The sequence below is a fragment of the Pseudochaenichthys georgianus genome, unplaced genomic scaffold (genome assembly GCF_902827115.2).
Source record: "Pseudochaenichthys georgianus unplaced genomic scaffold, fPseGeo1.2 scaffold_665_arrow_ctg1, whole genome shotgun sequence".
Taxonomy (NCBI): Eukaryota; Metazoa; Chordata; class Actinopteri; order Perciformes; family Channichthyidae; genus Pseudochaenichthys; species Pseudochaenichthys georgianus.
The window spans coordinates 19,702-32,442 of record NW_027263219.1 but is presented as its reverse complement, the minus strand read 5'-3'; the positions used below and the strand labels follow the sequence as shown (position 1 = coordinate 32,442).

At 42.0% G+C, this 12,741-nt stretch overlaps 1 protein-coding gene across 4 annotated transcripts in view; it reads left to right on the top strand.

The window, feature by feature from the left end:
- Positions 1–12,741, top strand: part of heatr1 (HEAT repeat containing 1) — a 76,388-nt gene that overhangs the window by 56,746 nt on the left and 6,901 nt on the right. For all 4 annotated transcript variants that reach the window (XM_034079613.2, XM_034079611.2, XM_034079614.2 and 1 more), the window contains exons 34-40: positions 4,888–4,940; positions 5,065–5,188; positions 5,616–5,756; positions 5,931–6,262; positions 8,669–8,819; positions 11,631–11,798; positions 11,967–12,101. In XM_034079613.2, the coding sequence (XP_033935504.1) occupies positions 4,888–4,940; positions 5,065–5,188; positions 5,616–5,756; positions 5,931–6,262; positions 8,669–8,819; positions 11,631–11,798; positions 11,967–12,101 (1,104 nt within the window). The remainder of the gene's footprint in view (positions 1–4,887; positions 4,941–5,064; positions 5,189–5,615; positions 5,757–5,930; positions 6,263–8,668; positions 8,820–11,630; positions 11,799–11,966; positions 12,102–12,741) is intronic.

The following is a 12,741-nucleotide window of genomic DNA, read 5'->3' as shown; positions in this document are numbered from 1 at the left end:
GTAGACTGGCAACTTTAAAAGTAGCTCTCGGTTCAAAAGAGGTTGGACACCCCTGGTATACAGCAATACATATGTAAAAATGTGTGTATTTCCATATACAGTGGTGCATGAACAGTAGTATTTCAATTCTGTAGAGCTCTAATAATCACACAACATGAAAAAGCTTAAATAAAATATATACAGTGGGGCAAAAAAGTATTTAGTCAGCCACCAATTGTGCAAGTTCTCCCACTTAAAAAGATGAGAGAGGCCTGTAATTTTCATCCTAGGTACACTTCAACTATGAGAGACAGAATGGGGGGAAAGAATCCAGGAAATCACATTTTTAATGAATTAATTGGTAAATTCCTCGGTAAAATAAGTATTTGGTCACCTACAAACAAACAAGATTTCTGGCTCTCACAGACCTGTAACTTCTTCTTTAAGAGCCTCCTCTGTCCTCTACTTGTTAACTGTATTAATGGCACCTGTTTGAACTCGTTATCAGTATAAAAGACACCTGTCCACAACCTCAAACAGTCACACTCCAAACTCCACTATGGCCAAGACCAAAGAGCTGTCAAAGGACACCAGAAACAAAATGGTAGACCTGCACCAGGCTGGGAAGACTGAATCTGCAATAGGTAAGCAGCTTGGTGTGAAGAAATCAACTGTGGGAGCAATAATTAGAAAATGGAAGACATACAAGACCACTGATAATCTCCCTCGATCTGGGGCTCCACGCAAGATCTCACCCCGTGGGGTCAAAATGATCACAAGAACGGTGAGCAAAGATCCCAGAACCACACGGGGGGACCTAGTCAATGACCTGCAGAGAGCTGGGACCAAAGTAACAAAGGCTACCATCAGTAACACACTACGCCGCCAGGGACTCAAATCCTGCAGTGCCAGACGTGTCCCCCTGCTTAAGCCAGTACATGTCCAGGCCCGTCTGAAGTTTGCTAAGTTTTGCTTGAAGAGAGCATTTAGATCAGGGCTATTCAATTACACATTCAGTTGGGCCAGATTTTATAACTACAAAATTCTGCTGGGCCAGACATTCAGCGGCCTGTAAAAAGCGGGTAATTATACATTTTAAACCAACACATATTACTGCGATGAAAAACATGTAATTTTTATTCATTGTTCATCTAACAAAGGTACGTCAAAAAGTGCATAAAAACACAACAAATTTGCATTAATTTAACAGAATCTGAGGCATCTCAAAGTGCAATAGAAAAAAAAGTGCACAGTTGTAGCATTACATTTGTTTGCTTTAGAAGTAAAATATTCAGGTTATGTGTTTTTGAACCAGGAACATCACAAAGTGCATTTAACTGAATACAATAATAGAAGTCTTAATAAATGTCCTCACATACAAAATACATTTGGATGCATATGACACATGCACATCAAAAAGTGCATTAACAGACAGTTAAAGAGCTCCAATGTAACAAAAAGATGTAGTACTCTATCAATAGGTTTTCACTTTTAAAGTAATAACAAAAAAATCATACGTTTTGGTCACATTTTACCTGACACATTAGAAAGTGCATTTAAATGAATAGGAGAAAGAACTGTCAAACCCTTCAGTGCACAAACCCATAACAAGGGATACGGGTAACTAACATATGAATGAATACTACACGTCTACTATAGTAAACTAGGAGCTTACTTTCACCTCATGTGTGATTTGTCATCGCTCTTGTGCCATGGTTACGGATGAATGCATGTCAATAAGTTCCAGTGTAAATTTCCCCTCGTCGATGCAGGGGACCACTTCCTTTGCTCTGGTGGATACGTCCCCCTCTATTGCAGTGAAGGGGTCTCTGGCAAAGCCCATCACCACTGTGGGCAGAGCAAGTCCATCCAATCGACCGGCAAAGTTCTCTTTCAACCTTGCAATGAAATCTGACATTGAAATTTGGACTACCTATGTTGCAAATGTATTATCTTTTGAATTTACACACGGCATCTATTGCACGTCTGTCCGTCCTGGGAGATGGATCCCTCCTCTGTTGCTCTCCCTGAGGTTTCTCCCATTTTTCCCTTTAAACTGGGTTTTCTTTGGAAGTTTTTCCTTGTACGATGTGAGGGTCTAAGGACAGAGGGTGTCATATTGTCATACTGATATTCTGTACACACTGTGAAGACCACTGAGACAAATGTAACATTTGTGATATTGGGCTATATAAATAAACATTGATTGATTGATTGATTGAATCTGTCATCACATCCGTGATCTGTGCCGGGGATGTGATGTGTTTCTGGAGCATCGGAAAATGCAGCATCCGACCCGTACTCAAGTCGGTCCAGCTTGACTTGGAATGCGCGCATCTGCTCCACAAGATCAATGAACGTTTTGTCTCTGTTTACGCTTCAGAGTTGAGAGAGACATGTTTTAGAGTTGCTATCATAGGACCACCGTTACTAGCACCACTAGATGCACTTTCAAAAAATGTGTTGTGGTTTGGTAGTTTCTATGCAACGTTCATGGTCTGTACTAGTGTAGGAATTTGGCCACGGGAGGCTGGGCCACTCGGGAGTTGGTTCTGGGTCGCATCTGGCCAGCGGGCCGCCATTTGAATAGGCCTGATTTAGATGATCCAGAAGAGGATTGGGAGAATGTCAGATGAAACCAAAATAGAACTTTTTGGTAAAAACTCAACTAGACGTGTTTGGAGGAAAAAGAATGCTGAGTTGCATCCAAAGAACACATACCTACTGTGAAACATGGGGGTGGAAACATCATGCTTTGGGGCTGTTTTTCTGCAAAGGGACCAGTACGACTGATCCGTGTAAAGGAAAGAATGAATGGGGCCATGTATCGTGAGATTTTCAGTGACAACCTCCTTCCATCAGCAAGGGCATTGAAGATGAAACGTGGCTGGGTCTTTCAGCATGACAATGATCCCAAACACACCGCCCGGGCAACGTAGGAGTGGCTTCGTAAGAAGCATTTCAAGGTCCTGGAGTGGCCTAGCCAGTCTCCAGATCTCAACCGCATAGAAAATCTTTGGAGGGAGTTGAAAGTCCGTGTTGCCCAGCGACAGCCCCAAAACATCACTGCTCTAGAGGAGATCTGCATGGAGGAATGGGCCAAAATACCAGCAACAGTGTGTGAAAACCTTGTGAAGACTTAAAGAAAACGTTTGATCTCTGTCATTGCCAACAAAGGGTATATAACAAAGTATTGAGATGAACTTTTTTTATTGACCAAATACTTATTTTTCACCATAATTTGCAAATACATTCTTTAAAAATCAGACAATGTTATTTTCTGGATTTTTTTTTTCTCATTTTGTCTCATAGTTGAGGTATACCTAGGATGAAAATTACAGGCCTCTCCAGGGTGGGAATTTCACGACGGCCATGATGCCCTGTTAAAAAAAATGCAATTCACGGCCAAAGTGGCCTTTGTGCCCCTGTCAAAAGTAAAAAAAAATGTCCTGTGGTATTGGTATTTTGACTAGCAATTTAGTTAAATTGTTTCGTTTATCAACGCTACAACATAGCGTTTCGTGAGTCGGTTGTCGTTGTTGGGGGGAAAAGCAAACCGCTGTTTGCTGCTCGCGATGTGTTTGCTGCGGAGCACAGCGTGAGCAGGCTCCCGTGAGCGGGAGGGCGCTCCTTCTTCACTATGGAACGCCCTTTGCGCCACAATTCGCGCATTTATTCGCGCGGATTAACGGGGAGGTCCGTTTATTCGCGCGAAACCATTCGCCAAAAATGTTTTTAATACTAGCGGTAACCGGCCAAGCGCCGGGCAAAAAACAATCTTCTAATAAAAGAAAGTCACCGGAGGAGTTAAACGAGTGACAGGGAGTTGGCTGCAGTTCCGCGTCCTAAAACCCTTTTATAATCTATCGATTAGATTTATGATTCGAAAATTATAAAAGTAGGATAGACATGTGGAGATTATCTGGCTGAACAAAACGTGCATTTATCAAACAGGTTTGTTTTCCACAGACCTTATTTCCAGCTATTTTCCAAAACCCTGTGGAGAAATTCCATTGCTTTTTGTGGAGGGAACCAGCAGCTTACTTCCTGGTTTCAGGACGCGTCACTGCACCTCTCAATATGATGCCAGTATAAACAAGGTCTTCTGTCGGCTCTGTACATCAATGCCGACCTATGCTGACAAGTAAGTGAAGAGTAGACTATATAAAGGTATTGGCGAAATGTCCCAGCAGTTTAGGAGAATGAAGGTTCTAATCAAATCAATTACATATAGCCATTACATGTCTAACTCCTAATGACAGGAAGGCAGAAAGTGCATTATACAAATAATAATACTCATAATAATAGCAGACATTTTTTAACAATGACCACAATATCATTATTTTAATAAACCAAATATGAACAATTGAGGAAAATGAGGAAGAACTGATGATTAAAATGTTGTAGTACAAGTAGTAATGTAGTTGGTGCATAAATTATTGCAACAAATGTGTTAATTTTCTTCATTATTAGTCGATTTTTTTTTTTGGTGGACGAATGCTCCAGGCCAGTGGTTACAATGGTGGGGCCAGTGACAATACAATTTTACCCTTACTGTCTACCCCTGACTGACTTATGTGGTTTATGGCTGAACTTAACGTATACGTTTAAGAAACACTATTGCTATTCAGCCGTTTGTAAAACGACTGGTGTTGACGTTAGTGCTACACTTTTCAGTCATGTTGATTGACCAGCGTAATTTAACCAAACAGCCTTTGTGCCCTGACATGTGGCCTTTGTGCCCTTAAAAAAAATGTGAACGGGAAAGCCAAATGGCCTTGCCCCTAAAATGACGAAATTCCAAGCCTGGGCCTCTCATCTTTTTAAGTGGGAGGACTTGCACAATTGGTGGCTGACTAAATACTTTTTTGCCCCACTGTATATATTTTTTTTCCTGCCATGTTTCAGGTTGCAGACGGAGGAGATGCGGAGGACGCGTCTCTGCAGCCGCTGCAGCAGAAGTATGTGTTTCTCCTTTCATTATAATACTTAAATAAGAGGCATTATTTCCCATGATGCAGTGGGGGAGCATGTGTTGATGTGTGTGTGTGTGTGTGTGTGTGTGTGTGTGTGCGTGCGCTTCAGGCTGCTGGAGGAGATCCTGCGTTACATCAACAGTGTCGCTCGCTGTGTGGAGAAGAACGCAGATAAACCCACCGGCAATTTCTGGAGGGTTCTTCTGAACAAGGCCTACGACCTGCTGGATAAGGTAAACACCAATAATACTTTATTATTAGAAAGGAATAACAATAATAATTCTTATCATTATAAAGTAACAACAACAATACTTTATTATTATAAAGTAACAAAGTACATTTACTCAAGTACTGTACGTATTAGAGATCTGAGTACTTTTACTCAAGTGCACAATCGGAGTACTTCTACTTTTCCTCAAGAACAAGACTGGAGTACTTCTACTTTTACTCAAGTACCAGATCTGAGTACTTCTACTCTTACTCAAGTACCAGATCTGAGTACTTATACTATAACTCAAGTACAATATCTGAGTACTTCTACTATAACTCAAGTACAAGATCTCAGTACTTCTACTATAAATCAAGTAGTACTTCCAGTACTTCTCCCCCCCTGATGCTAGTGGCCGTTAGCATCCGAGCTAACGATGTGTGTGTGTCCAGGTGAACTCCCTGTTGCCCACGGATACGTTCATCACGGTGATGAAGGGGCTGATGGGTAATCGCCTGCCATCTGTCAGGAGGAAGGCAATGGAGCTGCTGAACAACAAACTGCAGCACCGCACGCAGTGGGACGAGCAGCAGGTGTATATATACATATTTACAGACACAGATATGAGATTACTTTTTGGAAACCAAGTTAAAAAAAGATATGTCAGATTTTGAAGTTAATGCTTTAAAACCAACCCAAAAAATTTATAAAAAAAGACACGTTCATTTCTTCTCTGGTTATTAAAGTGTCTCTCCTCCGTGTCTCAGGTCACTGTGCTGCTGCAGCTGATTGACGACCTGCTGTGCATTGTGGGTAAGCAGCAGGAACAGCCTGAGCAAGAGCAGGAACAGCGTGAGCAGCAGCAGGAACAGCCTGAGCAGGAGACGGCCATCAACCGGCAGACGGCGCTGTTCAGCCTGAAGCTGCTGTGCCGCAATTTGGGCTCCGGCCACCAGGGGGCGTTTTCCCCAGTTCTGCAGAGGGCGGTGCAGCTGGTGGAGGAACCAACAGAGGAGAAGAACGTTACAGGCAGCGCCATGCTGCTCATCGCCGAGGCCGTCAGCACGCTGAAGGCCCTCGCCATCCCTCAGCTGCCACGGTAACCTGCACACACTTACCATTATTGTTAATATTATTATTTTTGTTATTAATGAAGGCCCTCACCACATCATTACTGGACTTAAACTCCCACTGTACATTTTACATTTATATTCAATCTAATATTTAATACTCAGGGTTCGTACGGGTGCTTGAAATCCTTGAAAATGCTTGAAATTTGACGTGGTTGTTTTCAAGGTTGGGAAAGTGCTTGAATTTTGGGAATGGTGCTTGAAATTGAGATAAAGTGCTTGAAAATGTAAATGCTTTGCTGTCTTACTGAATAGTTCGCTTTTTAGATTAAAAGAAAAGCATTGCTTCCCTTCTACATAAAACATCTCCGCTCCGGCCTTCCCGCGCTATGCGCGCGACCTGCAAGTGTTTTTGTTACGTGTGACCTGGGCATTCTAATGAGAGTGATAGATAGATAGATAGTGTGCCAGGAGGTTGCAGTTTCAACGAGAGTTGGCTAGCAGAAGACAAATACAAACCATGGCTAAGACGAGGGTCAAGCCCACAAGTAGCCTCCTGCAAAGTTTGCAAAAATAAGGATGCGAGAGTCTGCGCTGACGAGCCACATGAAAGGTACGCCGTAGTAGAGCATTTTAGATTAGGCTAACGTTGCATGTTACGTTTGTTTAAGCTAACGTTAGCTAGCTGAATAGCGAACTCGATGAGGGATAGTAATAATTGCATGGGACAATCATTTCAGAGGAGCGTACCTATGTTATGTGCGTTACAGTCGCCATCCTGTGGTGTTCAGAGGATGAAGCACTCACGGCATTTCATGTTATAGTCACGGAATATAATCTATTGATTCGACACAGAGCGATTTTAAAAGCAATGTATTTCTACTGGTAGTATGTTTCGTGCCTAAACCAAATGTGGCTTGATCTATCGAAATCAGTCACATTGATCCTAAGACACATTTTCGTTTGTATTACTGGTCTGGGGGAAGATTGCGAGTGTGTTTGTGTATTTTTGCGTTTGTGTACCGGGGAAACACTCACAAGAAACACCGGCTGTTGTTATGCTTGCTGTGACGTTACATTAGTCCGTTCTCTGCTTGTAATTATGCCGAAGCTTCAACGTTGTATTTATCATCTGAATTTGCCGAAACAAGTTTAATATTCTGAAAGCCAAGACTTTGTTGATTTGAAAACAGATGAAAACAAACTGTCTTTTATATAAAATTGAAGTATTATACAAGTAAAACTACATTTTGCTTTAATCCCATGTAATTGTATAATGAACACAGTCTTCCTTTGAAGATGTATAAGTCAGGTGTCTTGAGTAGTCAAAATTACCTACAAATCATTGGACACATTAGTAAATATTATTTTCCACTTGTTACCATTGTGAGTCTATTGTTCTGCAGCTCTGCGTGATTTTGTGGCTACAATTCAGACTAATACACTACCAGAGGTGGAATAAGTACTCAGATATTGTACTTGAGTAAAAGTACAAGTACTCAGATCTTGTACTTGAGTAAAAGTAGAAGTACCAGAGTGTAATACTCTGTCACAGTAAAAGTCCTGCATTCAAAATGTTCCTCAAGTAAAAGTAGAAAAGTATTCTCATCAAAATATAGTTAAAGACAGTAAAAGTAGTCATTGTGCAGATTGGTCCATGTCAGAATAATATATATGATATGTTTTATAATGATTGATCATGAAAGTGTTCTCAAAGCTGGTGAAGGTGCAGCTAGTTTGAATGACTTTGTATACTGCAGGGTAGCTGGTGGATTTACTCCAGGTGGAACTAAAGTCTGATTCAACACTTGATTAGATTTCACATCATTCATCCACATCTGTGAAGTAACTAAAAGTATTAAATACATGTAGTGGAGTCAAAGTACACCATTTACCTCTGACTTATGTTTACTGCCAACCTAAAAGTACCTCAAAAATAGTAATCAATAATGCATTGAAAAGGCTGATTTCACGAAACACACATTTGGTTGTTTATAGCATAAAGAACATCTGATTTAATGTGAGGTAGGGAAATAATCATTTGAGTATGTGTATATAAATATGTAATTTACAACAGCTGTAAGATGCTTGAAAAGCTGGAAAATGCACCTTGAAAAGTGCTTGAATTTGACTTTGGAAAAGGTGTAAGAACCCTGAATATTCCATTCCTTGTACAATTAATGTACATATAAAATCCTGCTTTATATTTTGTTACTGTAAATTCGTATTTCCACATGTATATTTTCCACACTTTTTTTAATGCTATTTTATTTCTATTTGAGATGTACATTTTGGATTGTTTGTTTCTTGTCTGTTTATTTCTATAATATACAATGCCTTGTCTTTTTATGCTGCTGCAATGTAAACATTTCCAAAATTGGGATCAATAAAGTACTTATCTTATTATTGTGAATGATGAATCCCCTCTGTTGCAGCTTGATGCCGGCGGTGCTGCTCGCTCTCTCAGACAGGAAGCAGCTGCTGACCAATGAGATCCTCCTGCTGAGCGCGGTCACAGCCCTGCAGCGAATCACAGAGACGCTGCCGCACTTCTTCAGCCCCTACCTGCAGGAAACCATCACACAGGTAACACACACACACACACCTGCAGGAAACCATCACACACACCTGCAGGAAACCACCACAAAGGTAACACACACACCTGCAGAAAACCACCACAAAGGTAACACACACGCATCTGCAGGAAACCACCACAAAGGTAACACACACACATCTGCAGGATGACTTTTGGAGAGAATTAAGCATAAATCTGTCAAATGTTCAAAACAGCCTTGTTTCACTGAAATAGCCTCAAAATGACAAACTATCATTCAGATGACTTTTGGAGAGAATTAAGCATAAATCTGTCAAATGTCCAAAACAGCCTTGTTTCACTGAAATAGCCTCAAAATGACAAACTATCATTCAGATGACTTTTGGAGAGAATTAAGTATAAATCTGTCAAATGTCCGAAACAGCCTTGTTTCACTGCAATAGCCTCAAAATGACAACCTATCATTCAGATGACTTTTGGAGAGAATTAAGCATAAATCTGTCAAATGTTCAAAACAGCCTTGTTTCACTGAAATAGCCTCAACATGACAAACTATCATTCAGATGACTTTTGGAGAGAATTAAGCATAAATCTGTCCCTAACCCCTAACCCTAACCCTAACCCTAACCCTAATATCCAAAACAGCCTTGTTTCACTGAAATAGCCTCAAAATGACAAACTATCATTCAGATGACTTTTGGAGAGAATTAAGCATAAATCTGTCAAATGTCCAAAACAGCTTGGGATGTGAGGACATGGCTTAGAACGGGCGTGTCGCCTTCTGTCCTGCCAGTATTAGCAGGACATTAATTAAAATGTCGAACTCGGACTTAATTTTCAGTACATTTCGGCCAGGGGTGTAGAGCTATATTTGTTTAAGCAAAAAGCATTTGATTGGCAAAACAGGAGAGTGTGTGCACCAGTCTGCCTTGATCTATGTATTCATGTCTGTGACTCTCACAGTATCTGCTGCCCGCAGCTGTTTTATAGAAGGAAAACCTCCTTCACTTCATGAAATCTCTGCAGCACCAGGAGGCAGTGGGAGGGTTAACTCAGCCTTTGAGAAGAGGAGCGTGCAGTGCCTTCACCTTCAGAATCATTAGAAAGGCTAAAGAGCGGTGTGGCTGATGTGTTTTAACCACCCACACCTCTACACACACACACACACACACACACACACACACACACACACACACACACACACACACACACACACAATGGCAGATGCAAGTATCAGCAAGAGCAGCAGCGCATTTGCAACTTGGAAATATAACCACTATTTTCAATTTGTGGGGATAAAGGACGCACAAAATATTATGGTCAAATGTAAACTGTGTGCAGGACAAAAAGCATTGTCCACATCGAATAACAGCAATGTCAATCTCCTGGAGCACCTAACTAATGTACTAATGGGGCTATAAACTATTCGCCAAAGACCCCACCGTCTCAACCACCGGCAGTGACCCAGATGGAGCAACACCATCGAAACAGCCAAAAAACGATTTTTATTTTTTTTTTAAATCGCCACATGTCACCCAGAGTCAACTAAACGGATTGATTGCCAGGTATGTTGTTGAGGACATGCAACGGTCGAGTCTGTTGCCTTCAGAGAACTAGTCAGCAAAATACCAGTGAAAGCATTTCATTTTCAATTTTATTGTTATTCATTTTTAAGTACAGTAACTTGTTACAAGTTATAATTTAGTAACTAATAAAGTAACTCGTTACTTTTTTGAGAGCTATAACTATTACTAGTTACTTTTTTAAAAGTAACTAGGGCAGTAGCCTCGAAATACGACCTTTGTGCACCCCCAGGGCATTATTCAACACTGCCCGACAGTGAAGAATAAATATATGTATAACTAGTTTAGGTTGTTCCAGAGGTAGATAAAATAGCTAAGTGTGTTAGGTCTAACTTGAAGTGTGTGTTTTGCTCCGCTCACCGGTCCGTCACAGCTGGCGGAGCTGCCTGTGATCTTGCAGAGCTGTGTGTTCTCAGTCAGCAACAGCTGAACCTGATCTCTCTCTTTCTGCTTCACACACGTTGCATATAGCAATTTTATTGTCTTTTTCGGACACCTTGAAAAACTGCCACACCGTGGAAGCCATTTTGACGAGCTTCTTTTGCCATGCACACAGAGAAAAGTTTCATGTATTTTTTAATCATCTGATCAGCTCTCCTGATCGGCCTTTATAGAGAGCACCGATCAAACTATTAAGAGTGAATATCGACCTATAATGATTGGCAGCCAATCGATCGGATCGTCCCTAAATATTACCAGACATTTTGACCGGCAGGTTTTGAATTTACCAGTTTTCAATATATTTTACCAGCTTAAAACCGGTAATTACCGACTAAAGGCAGCCACACACCAACCTGAGACCACAGAACGCGTACCAAAGGCGTCCCGACTTTTATGTCGGCTACGCCGCCCGCCTACGAACACACTGCAAAGACTTCAGTCGAGGAGTGGCAATAACTGTCCTTACCAGCAGGCAGCGTGTATTCGTCATTCAAAAGAGGCAACAGCCAATCAGAGTGATTTCTTTGGCCGACTTTCTTTGGCCGATTCAACATGTTTCAACATGTTGAATCGGCCGCGGGAGGTGTGAAAAAGTGATCGTAAAGCAACGGCGGTGCGGGACACACCAACCTGAGTAGGGCGCCGTGAGTGCCCGATTGCCTCTGACGGCCTCTGACTCCCAAAATCGGGTAGGTGTGTCAGGGTCTTAACGTAAACCCTGCTACACACAGCTGCTCACACACAGGTAACACACATCTGCAGACTTTGTTTTAGTTTTTTTGTTGTGTTTTCTAAAGGTATATTTTCCTCTTCCTGCAGGTGTGTAGTCTGACTCGTCTGGTGGAGTCTTCCTCGTCTTCCTCAGCCGGCGCTCAGCTCTCCTCCCGTCTCTCCTCCCTCCGGGTGACCCTCGCCACCAAACTGCCCCCCCGAGTCCTGCTGCCCACCCTCACCAAGTGCTACAGCAGCATGGTTCTCGACAGACAGGTAGATATTGATAACGGAAAGATATATATTATTAATTATGTTTTAGTATTTATTAGTATGAATTATTATATAGTATTATTTATTTATGTTAATAATAATTATTAATTATTATTAGGATGAATTATTGTTTATTATTAATTAATTATGTTTTGATGCTGTGTGTTTCAGGGCCAGCTTGGGGCGCTGCTGAGCATCCTGCAGGAGCACATTGATCACATGGAGAGGGAGCAGCTGAGCCACCACCAATCAGAGCTCACATCCTTCTTCTTGTCCGCCCTCGACTTCAGAGCGCAGCACTGCCAGGTAGCAACACATTGAGGGCAAAGCCCTGGAATGGTTCATATCTGAATGATATAACTTTCTGTGTCAGCCTTGGTGACTCTTGAGTTATCCTGTCCGACATAGCTCAGTCTTGGGGCCCCCTGTTATTTTCCCTTTATTTGCTCCCTCTTGGGTCCATACTTAGAAAGCACGGCATCGCATTCCACTACTATGCTGATGATAGCCAGATTTTATCCCATTGTCTAGAGGTAAAACTAAATGAAGGACAAACAGAAATAATGGTTCTATTTCGTCCCTAGTGACCGCCAGAGGCGATGCTTTAGCACTGGATATGTCCATCGCGTGCATTGGCGCAGTTTGAGTACCTAATAACAACAAACGGCTACATAGGCCGGCGTCATTAGCGGATCGGCTCCTTTTCATCTTCTCGCTTCGCGAGAGTACCGCGGCTACATTCTTGTAGCCTACAGCGTTCAGGTTTGAACGTTTGATCTGAGGGATTTCTTTGCGTGCAGCTGGCGACGTGCAGCTGGCGACGTGCAGCTGGCGGCGTGCAGCTTCGCGACTGACAGTCGGAGCTACGGGTTGTTAACGCGTCCTCCAGGAGCTGTGGCCGGCTGTGCAGAGCCTCGACGGACAGGTTTGTGTCAACTTGTTGCTG